Source organism: Pithys albifrons, chromosome 3 (assembly GCF_047495875.1).
Source record: "Pithys albifrons albifrons isolate INPA30051 chromosome 3, PitAlb_v1, whole genome shotgun sequence".
Classification (NCBI taxonomy): domain Eukaryota; kingdom Metazoa; phylum Chordata; class Aves; order Passeriformes; family Thamnophilidae; genus Pithys; species Pithys albifrons.
The window spans coordinates 51,648,253-51,668,527 of NC_092460.1; the positions used below are offsets into that span (position 1 = coordinate 51,648,253).

General features: G+C 41.3%; 1 protein-coding gene across 3 annotated transcripts in view; it reads right to left on the bottom strand.

The window, feature by feature from the left end:
• IFT56 (intraflagellar transport 56) overlaps positions 1-20,050 on the bottom strand; it is a 61,088-nt gene extending 41,038 nt beyond the window's left edge. For all 3 annotated transcript variants that reach the window (XR_011697470.1, XM_071551922.1, XM_071551920.1), the window contains exons 1-7: positions 20,003-20,050; positions 19,571-19,708; positions 19,161-19,253; positions 12,450-12,564; positions 3,503-3,552; positions 1,687-1,832; positions 293-464 (exon numbers count right to left, since the gene is read on the bottom strand). Coding sequence is in view for 2 of the 3 variants with exons in the window: in XM_071551922.1 (XP_071408023.1) it covers positions 293-464; positions 1,687-1,832; positions 3,503-3,552; positions 12,450-12,564; positions 19,161-19,253; positions 19,571-19,708; positions 20,003-20,005 (717 nt within the window). In the remaining variant the exon portion in view is untranslated. The remainder of the gene's footprint in view (positions 1-292; positions 465-1,686; positions 1,833-3,502; positions 3,553-12,449; positions 12,565-19,160; positions 19,254-19,570; positions 19,709-20,002) is intronic.
• Between the last annotated feature and the right edge of the window lie 225 nt (positions 20,051-20,275).

A 20,275-nucleotide genomic window follows, 5' to 3' on the forward strand; every position in this document is an offset into this window, starting at 1 on the left:
CTGGAAGATTTTGCTTTCCCACTTCTATGTGATGATTTTAGAAACTGGATAATATGTATAAACAGAAGATCAAAAGTGAACTGGGGAAACGGTAAGACCACTGTGCACACATGTGGACAGATGGGTTAATGCCAGGGAAACTGAAGTAGGTGGCATTCTTGAAAGAAGGACACAACGGCAAGATAAAGGCCATTATCAACATTACTGATTAAGACACATAACAAAGAAAAGAAATATGTATAGAATCTTAAACTAAAAATAAAGGTGAATTGAAGGTCTGTCCAACAGATACCTCAGCAGCCTTCCCATTGTAAAGTCGGAAATGGTTACAGGCCTTAAGGTTAAGAGCAATGGTGCTGTCGGGAACTTGCTGAAGATAAACAGCCAGCACTTCCTGTGATATATCATAGTAATCCAGTTTGTAATAGCACAGGGCCACATACACATTCAGAGCCAGGTATTCCCTGCAGGAAAGGGGATTAAAGAGAACATTTAAGTCCCACCAGGTAGTTTAACATTTCTCACTACAGAGCATTAAAATCAGCAATAAAGTTCTCACATGTCTATACATATTTTACAAGCACATTAAAACTTTGGGTTTCTGAGGAATGCTTAGAGCTTCTCTAGTTTGCTATGACTGCACAGATCAAGATCCACATTATTTTTTTCCAAAGCAGCTACTGCGTTTTTTAGGAATTACCTACAAAACTTTTGTTTACAAATCTGGGAAATGGTGGCAATGCACAGAACAGGAGCATTGTATCTGGCCTGGCAGAACAGGATTTTCTTAACAATACATCTAATATGTACATAAAAGTTTGTACCAAGGAAAATTATTTTAAAAAATCCTAACCATTACAAGCTGTCAAGCCAGAAGAACTAGACACAGAAATAAGACAAGCATTTGTGAAATCTGTAAATAAAAGGACAATTGTCACGAAGGTTACTCATTTAGCTTTGAGTGATTGCTTCTGCAGGATTGGGAAGTTAAAATCTCTTCCCCAAGCATTACATGACATACTTATATACATTATTATGGATATCTCTGAAACATTCAAGAGCAGATACTGCCAAAAGAGACCTGTATTCTGGGATACCAGTCTCTATTTTATTAAACAATACTTTCAGCCACTTAAGAATTTAATTTGTTCCTTGTTAAATTCCGAATTAAAAATTTGGAGAACATGATAGGAAAACCCATCACCAAGTGTCATAGGGGATACATAAAAAAGGACTTAAAGGAATGCAAGGAACTTTACATAAAAACCCAAGAACTGAACCATTCTTAGAAAGGCTAAGAGGTGAAGAAGTCAGTAATTCAAGAAAGGGTCACCAGACTGGCAACTGGGGGGACGGGGGGTGGGGGTGGGGGGAGAAGAAACACAGGGACATAACCATATATGATTTCAGAAGAAACAAGTAACAAAATAAAAAGAGATATTGGAATGATTTACACAATAGTAACACTAAAAGAAAATAACAGAGAGAAGGCTTCTTTTTAAACATTCATTTTTCAAAAATACCTTCCAATGAACAAAATCAAGGGGCTGCAACTGGTGCACATTTTGTGACAAGAAAGTGACGTACTAGTTGTGGAAAATGCCTACTTTCAGAAACCAAGCAACTGTATGGAATTTAAATACCACCAACAGCACAGACACTGGAATGAGGCTGAGAGATGCCCACCGATTCTCCAGCAGAATGCGTTTGTAGATATCAATTGCCTCTTGGTAGTGGGACCGCATGTAGTGGATGGATGCCAAGCTAAGCTGATCTTCTGTGATATCCTGCAGATTCTGGTGAAAGCTCATCAGTTTCTTTTCGTCTCTGAACTAAAAAGAGTGTGACACAGAAGAGTTCAGCAAGAAAGATATTTTAATTAGCTAGATTAATTTTGTCCTTGCTGGTAAAGAGCAGGTGATTAATATCAAACATCTGGAAAACCTCTGTTACTTTAAAGTTGGTTTGACCCGTAGAGAAAGCCAAACATTAAAGAAGCAGTTCAGTTGAAACTGGGTAAAGGTTAGGATAAAACTAAGCACACATTTTCCTTGAAGGTGTGATTTAGATAGATGTCACATGCTTTGACAGATAAGAAGGGAAGAGCTGAATTAATTATTTCACAAACAGAATTTCACAACACAAAATTTGACTGTTATTATTTTAGCCAGCAAAAATTTTGCTGTTTGTAGATCCAAATCTAATTTCTCATGCATAGTAGAAAAATGTAAGACTTGCCAACACACAAGCCCTGGTTTTCACAAGACTTCTTACAGAACTAACAAATTCTCTTTCACTGGTCCCTTAAAATTCCAGTTTAACTAAATGATTTATTTTTCAAAGCATACCTGAATGCACATAACACACACACACATACACACACACACACAAACACACGATAAAAACAAGGAACACAGTTAAGCATACACATTATATTTGTGTTGCAGTAGTAAAGTTGAGGCTATTTACCTAAGCAGTCTACTCAAATCACTTATTCCAGTGCTTCCCTTTGCTGGTTTTGCTGGTGCAACAGTAATTACGAATTTCTCTTACACACAAATTCTCACCTTATGTATTTGTTTCCCACCTATCTGCTCAATTTTCTTCCAATTCTTTCCCTTCTCTTTGAGTCAATCACAGAATGATACTCCAGTTAAAAGGCAGGATAAGTTGCTTAACAGAACTAAAGGCAACGGGCTTCATAGTTTCATAAAACCCTTTCTTTCAAATGACTAAATAGATAAAGAGAACCTGAGTAATTCATCACAGACATCTGTAAATGCCAGAGCCACTACAAAAATGGCTTAAGATTTCTCTATTAAATTAAGAGAGCTTTAAAGTAAAGAGAATCTGACATCAAAGCTAACATTCAAGATTTTTACTTTCTTTCAACTCAGTGTGTTCAGTAGCAGAATACTTGTTAAATGTTACACAGGATGGTACAAAACTTGATTTAAAGGAAGATAGCTATGTGTGGTAAGTGAAATAAGCACTTAATTGCTGTTGAAATTAAAGTAAATTTCATGCTATTAACAATATGACTTCCTGGATACTGAATTACTGAGGAGGATCAGTAATAACATAGACACCATTTTGGTCAAATTCCCAAGTATAGTAGAGCTGTAATTTAGGAAAACTTGGTACACTTCCAAAAAAACCACATAAAACCCCAAAAAGTAAAATAATGACTTATACATTTCTGATTCCATTAAGGTTCCAGGTTCGTTGTGATCAAAAATGACATCAGTTCCTGTTGTATTACTTATGTGAGGTGTACAGGTAAGACTTTCCTTAGAAACACGCTGAGGGCATCTACTATGAGATCATGTTTTCACACTTACTTTCTCCTCCACATTTTAACACAGGATCACGGTTATGGAAAACGTTTGTTCTTCTGCCACAACAGACATTTTAATTATTCTGCCAGGTTGCCAGCAAAAATTACACATTACCACACTAAAAAGAAAACAAATAAAGCACAAGTGCAGAAAACACATCATACCTTTTGTGCCAGGTGAAAGAGCAGACGGTTCTGCAGACCACTCTTAGGTGCTGAAAGGAAAATTCAGTAAGTATTGCTGTAAAGAACAACTCAGGATGTCTATTTTTAACTCTCTGTCTCAATAGACAAGAATGCACCCATATTCTTTCATTAACTAGCACAAGTACAGTCTTTCCATGAAAGCCTTTGCAGGTTGTGCTTCAGGCAGGTTCTACTAAAGTCGAGTGGCTTAAAGGGACTTCTTCCTTCCTTTTTCCTTGGCCATTTCTTTTTTGAAGTCTCTATTGAAAATGATTTTTCATTGGCCTCTGTCTTTCACGAACCTTAAAACTTTTGGGAATTGCACTATCACTTCCATGCAGGGACTTCTGGATAATTCTCTGGGGGCTTTTTTGTGATACATAAACACAGCACCTTTTCAAAATAAAAAGCAGCAACAGAAACTCATAACCAAGGCTCCTTCTGTGATGTGCCACATATGAATAAGTTGTGATTCGTAATTCCAGGAATCTTGTCAACTTCTGGTGTATTGAAAAACCCAGTGCTGCTACCATTTTGTTATGTATACACATTATATTATACCTCGATGGAAAGCTGGATATGAGTCAGTAGTGCCCTTGCAGCCAAGAGGGCCAACCATGTCCTGGGGCATCAGGCACAGCATTGCCAGCTGGGCAAGGGAGGGGATTGTCCCGCTCTGCTCTGCACTGGGACGGCCTCACCTTGAACATTGTGTGCAGTTTTGGGTGACACAATCTAAGAAAGATATTAAGCTGTTAGAGAGTGTCCAAAAGAGGGCAACAAAAATGGTGAAGGGGATAAGCTGTAAGAGGAGCAGTTGAGGTCACTTGGTCGGTTCAGCCTGGAGAAGAGGAGACTGAGGAGAGACCTCACTGCAGTTACAACTTCCTTGTGCGGGGAAGAGAAGGGGCAGGGACTGATCTCTCCTCTGTGGTGATCAGTGACAGGACCTGAGGAAATGTCCTGAAATGGTGTCAGGGGAGGTTTGGGCTGGATATTAGAAAGAGGATCTTCACCCAGAGGGTGGCTGGGCACTGTAACAGGCTCCCCAGGGAAGTGGTCACAGCACCAAACCTGACAGAGTTCTAGAAGTGTTTGGACAAGACTCTCAGGCATGTTGTGTGACTCCTGTGCAGGCGAAAGCGACAACTGTCCTTGTCCAATACAGATATTAATTTCTTTTACAAGCGATCTCCCCAAAAGCTTTCCCTTGTTTCCGGTATTTTTGTTAGCCTTCTCAGTTAACGAGCACTCTCACTGCTGTTCAGACAAACCAGCTGGCCTCCTATGTTCCACAGGAAGGGTGTACATGGAATCTTTACAAAAAGCAGAATTACTGTGTTCGTAAGGCCAAGAAGTGCAGAGTAGGCAAAGCAATGGCCTGTAACACAAGGCTATAATTCTTCTGACATCCTAAACCATGAAAGAGTGCTCAAACCACCAAACCCTATTCCTCACCACTCCCCTGAAGATGGAGTTTATTTTTTTAAGCAATTTAGGGAGAGACTTCCAGACTTCTTACTCTTTCTCCACGTAGTAAGTAACTTGGCCAATGCCAAAACCCAGACCATTCCGATCAGATTGGCAGTGCAAGTCTGCCCACCTACTTTAATAGGTAAAGCAATTATATCTCCTCTTTCCTCTTTCCCAAGCTGTGTTATTTAACCATATTCCTAGAAAAACGGAGGACAGTGAATTGTATCTTCAGAGAGCTGCTAGAATAGAGAAGTCCCAAAATACAAAGGCAGTATGAGAACATTCTCACAAAACCACATCTTGTAAGATACTTCTAACAGAGCATCAGGTTATTAAGAAGCTAAATGGTCTTCAGTCTAGGATACATGTGGAAATTCTCATTAGCTTAATTATTAAAGAACAGAACGTTTTCCTGATCTGCAATCAATATTGTATAGGCAGCAACTGACACGATAGTATGGATATTTCATCCACTAAGTTAGAAAGTGAGAATACCTTCATTTAAATGCATATTCCTCACTCCACATGTGCCCAGGCATTAACTGATATGTTTTAATATAAAAATTTAGAATAGTTGCACATGGACCTCACAAGGGCTTCTGTGTGAAACTTCAACCACAACCACCCTTCACAATTCAAAACATTTGATCATCAAAGACTCCAAAACTACAAGCATGGCAAATTCTGGGATTTACACTGAAAATAATATATTGTCTAATCACAGTCCTATGGATAAAGACACCAATGTTCCTCTTTCGAGTAGGTCTTCCTTTTTTTTTTCTTCCTTTTGAGTGGGTTGTGGCATTAATTTCACTGTGAAAATGGTCACTTGCAAGCAATACTCCCTCAAGAACCTAAAACAAAGAATTCTTGTTTCACTGGTCAACCAATGACTGCAGGCTGCCTTTGTAAACCTGGCATCTGATCTGACACAAAAATTATTATTTACTTCTTGGCAAAAGCTGGAGGGTTAGCCCATGTTACTTATGACTAAAAACTGGCAACAGATGGAATCTGAGTTTTGATGATGTGCATGGATATATCGAGGGAGGAAAAAATGTCCCGCTTCGTAAGATACTATATGGTACTATCTATCTGGAATTCTTAAAAGACACTTAAACCCCCCCAAAATACAGCCCCCTCGATACAAGAAAGAGAAATAAAGAAACATTCCATATCAACAGTTTCTTTTCTCTCAGTGCCAAATGTATTTTTTGAGAAAGACAAGCAAACATATGAAAAAGGTCAGACTAGTTTCCAGAAAGAATTTGGTTATGTATATTGGATAAAGATGCTGTCAATCACTGGAGCAAGAAGTGATATAACTGCCTCATCAGAGACAATGATTTTTAAGGGACATTAGGCTTGTTCTTTTATTACTGTCTGCAGCTACAGAATTTTATTGTCACTGATCTATTAATGCTACAATGAAGCACAATCTTCTTTTTCTGTTCTACTTTTTCAAGACAATGACTGCACTGTTTTGTACTAGGGATTATAACAATCATGAGGACAATGCTACACAGCAACAAACTGGACCCTACTCCAGGTCTATATTGATCTTGTGCTGAAGCACAGAGGTAGCTGGGTAGGATATATCTCTTTCCGTCTATGAAACACACTGATACTCCTACACTAGAATTTTTGTCATGATCAGTACTGTCTTTCCAGGTGCTAACATCATAGCTGTATGGATCTTAAAAATGTTTTGTATATTTTTATGTACTGACACTGACAGGCACCTAGTGAAATATTTGTTAAAATACACTAAACAGCTACAATAAGAATGAAGATGGTTCTCTTCACTAATTCTTAAACAAAAGATTAAGCTCACTAGAAATGGCAGCTCAGACTCTTGGTGGGTTTCATATTGTTGCCTCAGACAGTAAAAATATGATGGAATAGAGTCATGGACAATCTGGCATTTGTGCCCTCTCGTGAGAGTGCAAGGCAATGCTGGTCATACATCCAGCATTAACAAATCCCATTTAGCAGACAATAATGCATATGCTATAGCAGCACTTCACACACCACAGGCAAAGAACACACCTTAAACACACAGAGCAGGAGCTGGTAGAAATGAAGCAGGGCTGAGAAGGCTCCATCCTGACAGTAGAAAATATGACCAGAAGAAACCTTATTGTAGAAAATATGACCAGAAGAAACCTTATTATCCTGTCCCTGAGAAAGAACACCCTGCTCACCCAAGTACAGTGGGCGAACGGAGCCCTCTGTGCCTCAAACCCACAGTTTCTCTGGTGGAGGGAAAATGCAAGGGGTATGGGGGAAATGTTCAAAAAACCCCATGGTCCAGCAGTGAGAGTCACACTTATATGCACTTGAAGAGCTCAACTGTTCAGAATTTTATCACATGAAATTTACAGAGGACATTCACTGAAATGTTCCCATTCCCACAATACTTAAAGGGCAGGTCAGCTATGTTCAGTTCCTTGCAATATATATACATTTCATTCCAGTCATGCCCAAGCACAGTAAGTTAATGATCATCAAATTAATTATTCCTGGTCTGTAGATTCCACTATACTTTAAAAAAAACAAAACAAGAAAATAAGGTTAGTAGTTTTTAAAGATTAAATATGTGATATTTTTACTTGTGCACTTTGAAGGTTCCATATATGATACTGCTGGTTCGAAACCACAGCTAAAATGAAGTGAAAATAACTACTGTACTCAAGAAATACAGTACAAGCAGCAAGCAGATGACTTTGCATGTAGGTGAACACGCAATCCTAAGTGAAAAAAACCCCAGTAACTTTTCTATGCCCACTTGTATCTGCACATTTTCACTGGTGACAACTATCTGACACCTGGCAAACATTATTACATGCTTTGGGAAATGTCATTGTTCTTTCTAACCCATCTCTGTTCTGCTTTTGTACAATATTGCTCCTTCCACTATAGACTGTAAAAATGAGAAGTTCTCTGTTCACTTAAACCACATTCAGATCTGCACATGCAGAGTTGTAAAGAAGCAAAGCAATTGCAAAGTTTTTCCATCAAAAATTAGAAGGGATGGCATAAACCCTCAACATTAATGGCTGATTCAACAATACAACCCTGTCTGTACACAAATCTTAAATTTAATTGCAAAATTCCATTTATCCTAAAAAGACTGTTTTTCATAACAGACTTAACTGTGGCCCCATTTATGTGCACATTTTGTGGTTTAAAAGAACACTTAGTTCTCTTGTCTTTCTTAACGCAGTGCAAGCCAACAGCTCCTGAGAGCACTCTGCAGGCTCCTAACACTGTGATCAGTAGTCAGGTGCCAGGCTGAGTTTCTGCTCTTTGGCCTTTGCAAGGCACAGGAACCTAGAGTGCAACATAAGAGTACTAGGTTTTATAATTAAAAAAATAGTAACTTGTTACAATTATTATGATTTATTAAACCAAGATTAATACTTTCAGGCTCATTCTCTCAAGATGAGATGGGCTATCACACAGCATGGAAAACATGTTTAGCCAACGTATGAGAGCACAGATGCAAAAGGAGTAAACAAAGCATCACTTGGCAGTTTTACTATGGGATGACTACAAAACAACAGTAGCTGACTTGGAAGTAACTCTACCTTCACCTCAGATCCAGGAACATTAGTAACTGTAATGCAAGCAGACAGCAGGGAAAAAGGAGAAGCCAGAAATATCTGGTAGAAGTTGGAAGAAAGCCTAGAGGAGGTAAAATACAACAGTAATGAAAACCCTTCAAGGAGGGATTTTTCTTTATTGCCTTTTTACTCTACTTCTTAAGTTATATTTGCAGTAATTCTTTTAATATGACTTTTGATACAGATTCATTCTTTCTTGTTTTGACCTCCCTGCCATGGTCAGGGACACCTTCCACTAGATCCGTTCAACTTGAACACTTCTAGTGTTGGAACATCCAGAACTTCTCTGGACAACCTGTTACAGGGCCTTGTCCCCTCAAAATAAAGAATTTCTTCCTTATGTCTAATCTAAACCTACTCTCTTTCAATTTAAAGCCATTTCTCCTTGGCCTGTTACTACATGCCTTTGTCAACAGTCCCTTCCCAGCTCTCTTGTAAGCCTCCTCTAGGTACTGGAAGGTGTTATAAGGTCTCCCTGAAGCCTCCTGTTCTCCAGGTTGTACATCCCAATTCTCTCAGCCTTTTCTTGTGGGAGAGGTGCTCCATTCTTTTAATCATTTTGATGGCCCTCCTCTGGACTCGCTCCAACAAGTCAATGTCCTTTGCTGGGGCCCCCAGAGCTGGATGCAGCACTGCAGGTGGGGTCTCACCAGAGCAGAGTGGAGGGGCAGAATCCCCTCCCTCAGCCTGCTGCCCACGCTGGGCTTGGTGCAGCCCAGGGTACAATTGGCTTTCTGGGCTGTGAGCCCACATCGCCAGGTCTGGTCCAGCCTCTCATCCACCAGCACCCCCAAGTCCTCCTCTGCAGGGCTGCTCTCCATCTGTCCATCCTACACCCTGTGTTGATACTGGGTGTTTCCCCAGCCCAGGTGGGCCCATTTCTCGAGCTTGTCCAGGTCCCTCTGGATGCCGTCCTGTCCTTCAGGTGTGTCAGCTGCCCTGCCCAGCTTGGTGGTGTCTGCAAAGCTGCTGAGGGTGCACTTGGTCCCTCTGTCTGGGTCACTAATGAGGACATTAAATAACAACGGTCCCAATACGGACCACTGAGGGACACCACTGGTCACTGATGCCTACTGGGACCCTGAGCCATTGACCACAACTCTCTGGATGTGATTATCCAACCAATTCCTTATCCACCTAACAGCCCACCCATCTAATCCACCTCTTTGCAATTTAGAGAGAGGGGTGTTGTGGGGGACCGTGTCAAAGGTTTTACAGAAGTCCAGATAAATGCTATCTTTAGCCCTTCCCTTGTCCACTGATGTAGTCACTCCATCATAGAAGGCCACCAGGTTGGTGAGGCAGGACTTGCCCTTGATGAAGCCATGCTGGCTGTCCCGAATCACTTCCCCATCCTCTTTGTACCATGAACTTTTAATTAAGTAATGACAAACTAAGAGAACACTTCACAACTATTATAAAATAAATACAAAAGATCCACATAAGATTGTGGACTACAAATGCAATAATCAACTCATGGCTTTTAACAATAATTTTCTAATTTTTAAATATCCTCCATATTTTTCCTCAGATGGGTAACAATAATTTTCTTAAGTAAAAGCAACAGTAGCAAGAAGGAACTTGATTTGATTTCTAGATATTTACATGTTTATGTGGAATATCTGTTACAGACAGCTAGTTGACATTTATGTTCCATTTCACACAGAGATTCTATTACTACAGAAATTTAGAATTATAGATGAAATTAAATTAGTTCTCCTTAATTTGTTTTAGCAATATGGTAGTTTCAGGGGTTCAGCCTAACTGGAGCAATAAGCAGCACAAAGTACAAAAGAATTCAGGCAAAATAATCCTAAAATAGCAGTAGTAAGCAGCCTAACATTAACACCACCTATTTTTTTCCAGTACTATTCAATGCAGTGTTGGATAAATGGTGTTCTTCTAAAGACTTCACCTGTTGTGTTTATATCACAAATATTTAAATATTTTGCTTCTTTAGGATCTTTGCAATACCATGGAAGAGACCACAAGATGATATGGCCTCAGTTCTCAGTAATATATTATGAAAAGCTATCACTGATGCAATCCTAAGATGTTAAAAAGCACCAAAAGAGGATCTGACTTAAACAAAAATAAAATGGTTGAAACTCTGTAAGAAAGACTGAAGTGATGGGAATTGAAAGGGGAATATACCACACTTGGCAGCTTTCAGTGGAGAAAGGACAAGTGTTACAAATATTCAGCTCTAACTCCTGACCACCAAGCTCAAGTAGCCAGAAATCATCAGTATTACAGTACTCACAAGAAAGGATTAGCACCTCATTCTAAAAACTGGCATGCTGTCCTTCTTAAACAATTACACAAAATCAGGAACTGATAGACCTAATGTGAGCACTCAGTTGTTTTCTGTTCCCTCCCTCAGCTACACTCCCTGTGCCTTGCACTCCTTACTATTCCTATGCTTGCCTCCAGCACCCAAGTACCACTCACTGCATTCCCTACCCTGACACTCACCAGGCTACCATGAACTAATTGAAGGGGCATGAAAATAATAACCTTCCCTCACTTTCAGCTCACAGTTAATGAAGGTGCGTGCCCAGCTGTGTAAATGCCATCTCTAGAATGGATCACTGCAATTCACATGATGTGAAGCTGATGACAATGACTTCAGCTGGTACAGGATGCAGCTGCTTTATTCCTCCATGGTTTAGGTCACAGTGACACATCAAGCTCTATTGCCCATTTATTTTTAGATTTCACCTCAAGTCCTAGATTGCAATCTCCAAAGTTCAAATTTTTTGTACATTAAAGATTAAATTATTTGTGATTACTAGAAACTTGCACACCTCTTGAACAATACAAATCACAAAGCTCTGCATGAGATTTTTTTACAGTTGGAAGTAACACATTTTCAGTTGTGGGATTTGAGCTCAGTATGATCTTTCTGAGGATTTTAACTACAAAGCTGTCCTTTTGGAAGGTACTGCTTCACAGCAGAAGAAAGTACATATTATTTTCCCCCAACTCAATTTTCAGCTCAAGTCAAGAAAACTAGTGAAAGAAAGAAGAGAACCCATACGTCAATAAAGGTTTTATTCTAAAAAGGCAAGAGTCAAAAGTTGTCTGAGATATCACTCCTATTAGTTCTACTTAGAAAGCACCAAGATACTATTGTTATGGGGAAAAACATAAACCACTAAGATACATAAAAAGTGATGGGCAACAAAATTAAAACTACAAAAACTGTTCTAGGCAGTAAAAATTGCCTTGGAATCTAATGTCCATTCCTTGTCTTTAAATGATCCCAGTTCTCTTTAAAAGTAGAACTGTAATAATGAGACTGCAATGAACTTCACCCCTAGAAGAATCAGATACCTAATATCTGACCTATGAAGCACAAAACCACCCACTAAGTCACTCAAATTACGTAAACAGAGTTCTTGTCCACATCAGGAAGAATGTTGAATTCCCTCAGATGCTTATTTTTTGATAATTTCACTAGCCTAATTTGCTTCACCTGCACTGGCTCAGACACACAGAATCAGCCAAAATAAAAGTAACTTTTTGTTGCTAGTCGGTGTATGCTGGGTTTTGTATTTAGAAATTATTAAGAGGAATAATTTTCCAGATGCTTCTTTCAGTTCCAGCTGCTCCACATGCCCAATGTATTTTTAGGAAGTAAACTCCATCATAATTCTCCTGTTAAAGTTAAAAACCCAACCCCCAAACAAAAACCCAACCCCAAACAACTTTGCTCATATGTATCCTTTATTCCTATGAAAATAAAGCATTGCATACTTTCTCTGGAAATCAGATTCAGTGTTCAAGTCAGTAAGTAGTCCTTTCCAACAGAGACATCTCACCTTTCAAAGCTGCTTGTTCTGCTTGCGTGTACATCCCCAGAAAGAAATATGTACAGGCAAGGTTCACCCAAACCTCTGGATTGCAAGTTGGTTGTTTGGTTAAGGCTTCATATTCCTGTAACAGAAGAGAGGGTTAATTCTCAAAAAACGTGTAATAGCACATACTGGTATGAAATATAATTTTTCTTCCACCATTTTACAATGCATCATTAAATTACTGAGATCAAATGACTTATTCTTAAGTTCATTGCAGTTCTTACAACAAAACTACTACATCTTAACCTAAGATATATCTCTTTTTTTGTTTACAGCAATATAACAGATCACAGGGACAAGCAATGCTATGAATATCCATTGTATGAACACGATTTCTGTCAAAACTGAACTTCCAGAGATATAAAAATATTTATATTGTAGAAGTACCATTTACATTTATAAAACCCAAAATAAGTAAGTTAAAAGACATCAATACAACCATCTTTTCTTCAGTCTCTTCTGGTGCTTTCCTAAGTGCTCTCCAGTCCAAGCCTGGGAGCCATAAACACCAGGGAAATCTCTTTGTCAATATTTACTGCAGCAAGTGTTAAACATGGTTTTGTAAACCTGTAGGCTTCTAATGTATATTAAACCTGTGGGCTCCAAGATGTATAGTAAAACTGAGGTTATGATAATATCTCAAGTACAGGAAGAAAAATTCTTTTGGTATTACTAATAACAAAAAGAAATATTTTAAAATAGTGTTTATTTAATCCTTATCTCATCCTTTTTTTAGTTTATATTTTTGTGTATGTTTTATAGTTACATATTGATCCAGTAGACCATGTATATGATTAATATGTATAGATGTCTGTGTATATACTGGGGGGGTGTACTCAAAAAATTTTTACTGATAGGGGTGCATGAGCAAAATTGTTTGGAGGCCTCTGCATTAAAACACAAACTTATTAAGTCCGTATTGGACAAATTCAAGATTTCCTTAGAGACAAAGATTAGTAAATTATAGTAAATATTATTAAATTGTGCCTAAATTTACTGTTTCCCATTTTAAGATTTACAGTCAACAGCTACAGAAAGCCACTAGAGAGCATATTATGATATTTCTTATATGTCCACATTCATTACAGATATTTCACAGAATACTCTGAGTTGGAAGCGACCCGCAAGGATCATCAAGTCCAACTCCTATGGGAATGGCCCATATGGGGAGTGAATACGCTGCCTCGGTGTTAACTGGCATTGTGCTTCTCACAAGACCCGCTGAAAGAACAGCATCCACATACTCCCAATCACAACCAGACCTTCATCCCTCCCAGCAACACAACCCCTTGCTGCCTCTGTACTTGTCCTCCAAACACATGAATGGGAATTTCCTTCTGCCTAGAGAAAGTTTAGGAGATTGAATCACTATGGGTTGGAGACTTCTTACCTCTGGGGAAAAAAGACATTATACATACATACACACACACACAGCACCAGATAAAATAAGCCATGCCCAAAGGACAGTGAATCCCAAGAATGGAAATATGCTGACAACAAAGTTTATAGTCTGCAAGTAAAAAGAATTTTTTTGCTGTTGCTAAGTGAAAGTAAACTGCACTCCCAAACAGAGAAGATACTGGTAAGGAATGCCCTTAAAAGCCAGCTCAGTCTTGCTGACACTTCAAGGACTGGCTGTCCAACAATATGATAGATAGATAGATAGATAGATAGATAGATAGATAGATAGATAGATAGATAGATAGATAGATAGATAATAGAAATCTTTTACATAAAAAAGGCCAATCTTTCCTACTGAGGCCAGTTTAATCTTGACATAGACCTGTCATGGAGCTCTGAGAAATGGGCCACTGCTGTTTATTGGGACCATCTGGGATCTTTCAAAACCCATTCAGATTAAATGCACCCAAAGGTCTCTTTCAGCTAGAGCTTCAGGCAGATTAATTAGAAAAGATGAAGCACATAAACACAAATCACATTCTGGCTTGGCCATTCAAAGCAAGTAATAAATAAAGAGCGTTTGAGCTGTACCAGTGTGGACCTATGGAAACACAGTAAATAAAAATTAGGACTATTAGTGCTCCTTATCCTGTAGTTCTTGGCCATGTGCCCAGACTATGTGCTGTTTTCCCTTTTCTCATTGAAAGGTATTCAACATCGGTCTCTCAGACTACCTCACAAGGGCTTTCCCCCTCCTCTCCAAATTAATCAACAAACCCAAACAAACTAACTACTCTGAAAGTTTTCCTGACAGTCAACCTGTGGCATACTTTTGCCATCCAGGAGTGTAACGACTTGCTATTTCACCCTACCATGAGACATGCAATTTTCCTCAAAAGCAGGCTGCCAGGATGATTGCCTACAATTATGCACATCTACTGACAATGCTGAGGCCAGCTCAGTGCCCTTACTACTTGTCTGGATCCTCCAACCCTATAAACATAGATCCTGAAAAGCCAATAAACAGGCCTACCTTTACCACTGCCCCACAAGTCATAACAGAGAAGCCTGGAGAACTCCCAGACCTAAAAATCAATCTTCTAACTTCTAGCTTCAGCTGTCAGTAACTTGAGTGTACCTGTATTATCACACTTCCCACAGAATTACTCAAGCAAGGCCAGATACTGACTATGGATGAACCATTATCCTAGTACCGTCCTTCTCCTTCCAGGAGTTACTATTTGACTGAAATTATCCTGAGCAAAGTCAGGGCTGGCAAGAGGTCCGGTCCTGTCCAGTGAAGAGGTGGAACGATTCCTATTTCTCTGCTAGTAGAAGGGAGATGGCAGATTGGAGAGTCTGTCTGTCACTGTCTGTATGTAGTTTGTGAGACTTTGACAGAAACAATCCACTGAAGGCTCTGGCCCAGGGATCATGCTTTGCTCTTGTGTGTGCAGCTGACAGGCCAAAACGGCATTACCGTGTCCCAACAGCTGTACCATGCCAGCAGTCTGTGCCTAAAGCCCAGTCAGAGGGTGCAGACTGCAGGTGTGCAACTTGTTCTTGAATCCAGTGCACCTGCCCTTGCCAATTCCTCTCTTTAATATTAAATACCTCGAATATATGTATAGTATTACGTAGATATCATAATGCCCTTCCTATCATAGGCCCCAGCTGCTTAAATTTATAAGATCAGGCAGCCCAGAAACAGAATCATTGGACTGATGCTCTGATTCTGGTCCTTGGGTGACAATGAAAAATTTTTCAGGAAAGGTTTAAGATTAGAGCTGTGAACAAGTCACAGCAAAAAGCCAGGTAGGTTTTTCCCTATTAGGGACAGTAGATGTGGAAGATGCCAGAAAACTCATTAGATGCCGCCATTCACAATGGAAACTCTGGTTGCCATATGATGCCAGAAAGACACAAGCCACTCAGTGTTAGTAAGTCTGTCAGTGAAGGAAGCCAGTCAGTCCCCAGGGAAGGGCTGCACCATGATTGCTGAAGAGTCAAGGCCAGTGCAATACCATTTGTATACTGGTGTTCAGCAGTAGAGATGATGCCACCAGACCAGTGTCACTGGCATAACCTTTGAGAAAGGGATCTACTACTAAAAGAGGGATAGTGTGACCCCAGCAAAGCTGAGGTTAGCGCTCTACCTGCACCACACCTGACTGTTGTTTGTGTGCCTGTGGTAAGAGAATGTGAATTCTCTCACATGAATGTGACAGAGATTTTGCTGTCATTCCCTCTTAAGACATTCTTGGAGCTGGAGGTCTGTGTATTTTTCACTTTTTCCCCATTTCTCCCAGTGGCGGATGCCCAAGCTTCTCCAAAAGCTGGTATGCAATCAACACTACAGAAGTGTCCTTATAAATAAAAGAATGGAACAGTGTAATTTCTGAAGACCGTCATCAAGTATATGGACTATAAACCATGAACTGTGAATATAGTGACACAGACTGTGTTGTCACTTGCAGGCACACATAGGAGAGTGAATCATTTAGATTGTGTGCAGTGTCATTCTGGAGAATTCTGCAGAATCTTTGACCTATAGTATTTTATTTAGAGTGCTCTTGGCACCCCTAAAAAATGCTCCAAGATCTTGAGGGTATAGATAATCAAGGAATTTGTCCTTGAGAATACAGCAACAAGGTCTTTGTAACATAGAGGAGATACAGCATTATACTTCAACCTTGAGGCTGATAAATGAAAAGCACTTCAGTCTCCACAGTCAGTGGAGTGATTCCTGCAGGCTTAGGAATTACAACCACAGTGTTTTGTCCCCAAAGAAACTAGGTTTAGATGCACAGGCTCATTTTTCACATGGCACCAGAAAAGTGACAAAGATATCAGGACTCATCACTGTGCCAAAAATCAGTCAAAACTGAAAAGACAGGCCCTGTGATCTCTCGCTTAAAACACACACACAAAAACCCAATGCACAAACCATTCATACAAATCTTTTATTGTCCCTACTTGGGCAGAAAAACAGGGAAAATGGGAAAAAAACAGCTATGTTGCAGCTTTTAAAACCCTGAATCAACAGCATCACCTAGTGGTGAATCAAACACCACATGTGAAAACTAATTAAAAATAATAATAAAAAAGTTGTTCCTTTTCCTTTGAAGGAAATATATAAAATCTACTCTGGCTACAAAAGCACCTACCAGGCATTCCGAAGAGCAGAACTTATTTCAAATTTATTTACATTCTATACTGTGTACACTGTCAGTTTAATTCACTAGCATTTCTAACATCTCAAATGGATGTTTCCTCTTCAATTTTTAAAGGGCAGAGTGCCTTGTGAATTTTCTTGGCAGCTTTAGTGCTTTCACTTCACATACACATCTCATGTATGTGACCCTGTATCACTAAACACCTCATTTTATCCAAGAGAAAATATCATCACTGTTCTATATTTACTTTCTTCTTACTTTCTTTTGTTATCAGTTTAAATTATCATCTGTTTTTAAAATTTCTTCTGGGGAAAGCAAATTAAAGACTGCGAACCAGGTACACTTCAGTTACACTTCACAGTGACGTGTGATGGAGATGTCCCAGCTGACACTGACAGAAACCAGTAAGCTTTAAAACAGTGCAATACAGCATCGTGTGGACCCAGCAATTCACACCTTAGGGACAGTGCAGTAGAGATAACCAATATTCAGCCAGACTGAGTTGTTTCAAATCTTCACTAGGTTATATGCAGCCCTGTGGATATCACCGCACGTCTCCCTGTTCTGGTGTGCACACCAATTCCAGCCCTTGGAGGTACAAAGCAAGGCAGACAACAAAAATTCATTAAGATTCCTACACAGAAATATGCTGGGACTGCTGAGAAGGTAAAGTGATCCCAGGGACACTGGAAACAAATGGATTGGCAACAAACTGAGTTTCACAGGAGACACAAATGGACACAAGAGAACTAACTGCTTACGGACTCACACACTGAAAGAGACATGACAGAATTGCATGATGCAAATATTAAAATGCAGGCATATTTGAATAATTAACATGTATTTTAGTGACTTTAAGCTTTTGGAGAATAAGAATGTCCTGTTTAATTGAATTACCTACTACAAGAAAACATAAAAAAGAGCAATAAAGTACATTATAGAATCAATTAGGTTGGAAAAGACCTCTGAGATCACTGAGTACGACCTATGACCGAACACCATCTTGTCAACTACACCACGGCTTTGAGTGCCACACCCAGTCTTTTTTTAAACACCTCCAGAGACAGTGACTCTACCACCTGCCTGGGCAGCCCTTTCCAATGCCCAATTACTTTTTTTGTGAAGAACTTCTTCCTGATGTTCAACCCAACACCCCCCCCCCCCCCCAGCACAGCTTAAGACACTTTCCTCTTTACCTATTGCTAGTTGCCTGGGAGAAGAAGCCAACCCCATCTGGCTACAACCTCCTTTCAGGGAGTTGTAGAGAGTGATAAGGTCTCCCCTGAGTCTCCTTTTCTCCAGATTAAAGAACCCCAGCTCCCCCAGTCACTCCTCATAAGACTTGTGCTCCAGACCCTTCACCAGCCTCACTGCCCTTTTCTGGACACACTCCAGCACCTCAATATCCTTCCTAAATTAAGAGGCCCAGAGATGGACACAGGACTCGTGGTGTGGCCTCAAGAGTGCTGAATATAGGGGAAGAATTACTTCCCTAGTCCTGCTGGCCACATTAGTCCTGATAGAGGCCAGGATCCCATTGTTGGCTCACGTTGAGCCTCCTGTCAATTAGTACCTCCAGGTTCCTTTCTGCTTGGCTGCTCCCCAGCCACTCTGTCCCCAGACTGTGGCACTGCAGGGGGTTGTCATGGCCAAAGTGCAGGTCCTGGCACTTGGCCTTGTTGAACCTCTTACCATTAAATAGCCAGAAAGAATTTTATCATGCATATCACAGATAAGCTACACAATGAAGAAAAAATCATAATTAAACATGAAAAATAAAACTGTGGAAAGCCAGCTGCAAAAAGGGAATGGAAGATTTTGGACATGAACTATGACATGCAAAAGGGGCAAATCAGGCTACTGAGCCTAGTATTGAACAAGATGGTAGATAACATTAAAAAAGTTCTATTTTCATATGTAAGTACCTTTTTTTTTCAACCCAAACTGCTTTCCAGAGCATCTGCCTTATTACTAAACACTTGTACCTGAACTGGATGGCAGGGCTGTTCCCTATTACAAACCATCTTCTTCCCATTGTCATTGCTTTATCTCAACATCCCAATTTCCAATCTTGTGGAGCAGCATTTCCCCACCTTACCTCCAGAGCTCTCTTGTAGTCACCCAAATGAAACGCACAGTATCCAATCCAAAGGCTGGCGTCCTCCTCCTGCTCACCCACTTGCTGTTTAAACTTTGCAGAGAATAAAGAATGTAAGAATTTTGTCAGGTGCCACGCAGTTTCCACAGCCCCACAGACAACCAAAGCAATAGCAGGCTATCATATATCACGGATGGTTTGACAGCTGTGGATGCTACTGGGGTGCAGCTGTTTTCACATCTCTGAGGGCAGCAGCAGGCAGCTCTCTCAGGTGAAACCCGGCTTTGCTAAGCAAGGGGCAGCAGCTGCCGCGGCAGGGCCCAAATGGTGTGGGAGGAGGCGAGGGGGACGCAAGGCAAGGGAAGGGCTGCTCTTGCCCGGCAAAGACGGGACCGCTGGGAAAGCGTCACCTCCAGCAAGGCGATCGCTCCGGTAAAGTCCCTCTGGGCCAGGAGTTCTTCCAGCTGCGGCATCTCCTTCCCTTTCTTTCTTCGCCTGTCTCCCGGCGGCGGGGTGCCCCCCATGGCCGGCTTGGCCCGTGAGAGCATCTGGGCAAAGACCAAAGCCGAGCCGGGTTAGAGCGGGCCCTCGCTCGGCGGCGCTGCCCGCCGCGCCGCCCCTCGCCACCGCCCTCTGGCCTCCGGTCCCCCTTCCCCGACCCTCGTTCCCCGTGCCTCGCCATCCCGCCGCCCCTCGCCATCCCGCCGCCCCTCGCCATCCCGCCGCCCCTCGCCATCCCGCCGCCCGCCGCCGCCCCTCGCCACGCCACCGCCCCTCGCCACGCCACCGCCCCTGCCACCCCTCGCCGCCCCGCCGCCGCCTCTCGCCGTCCCGCCGCTCACCATCCTGCGCCCGGGCCCGCGCTCCGCGGCGCCGTTGCCGGGGTAACGGAGAGGCGGCGGAAGGCGGCGGCGAACAGGCGCCGGATGCCGACCGGGCCCGCCCCCAAGGGTTCCGTCTCCGCTGCGGCGGCCCCTCGGTCAGAGCGCCCTGGTCCGGCCCCAGTACTGCCAGGCTCGTCCTCTCCTTGCTTTTGGTCCGGCTCTTCAACAGCCGGGGCCCGCATCTGGATCGCAAGAGTCCCAGGCAGCGCTACGGGCGTGGGGTAGGGGAGC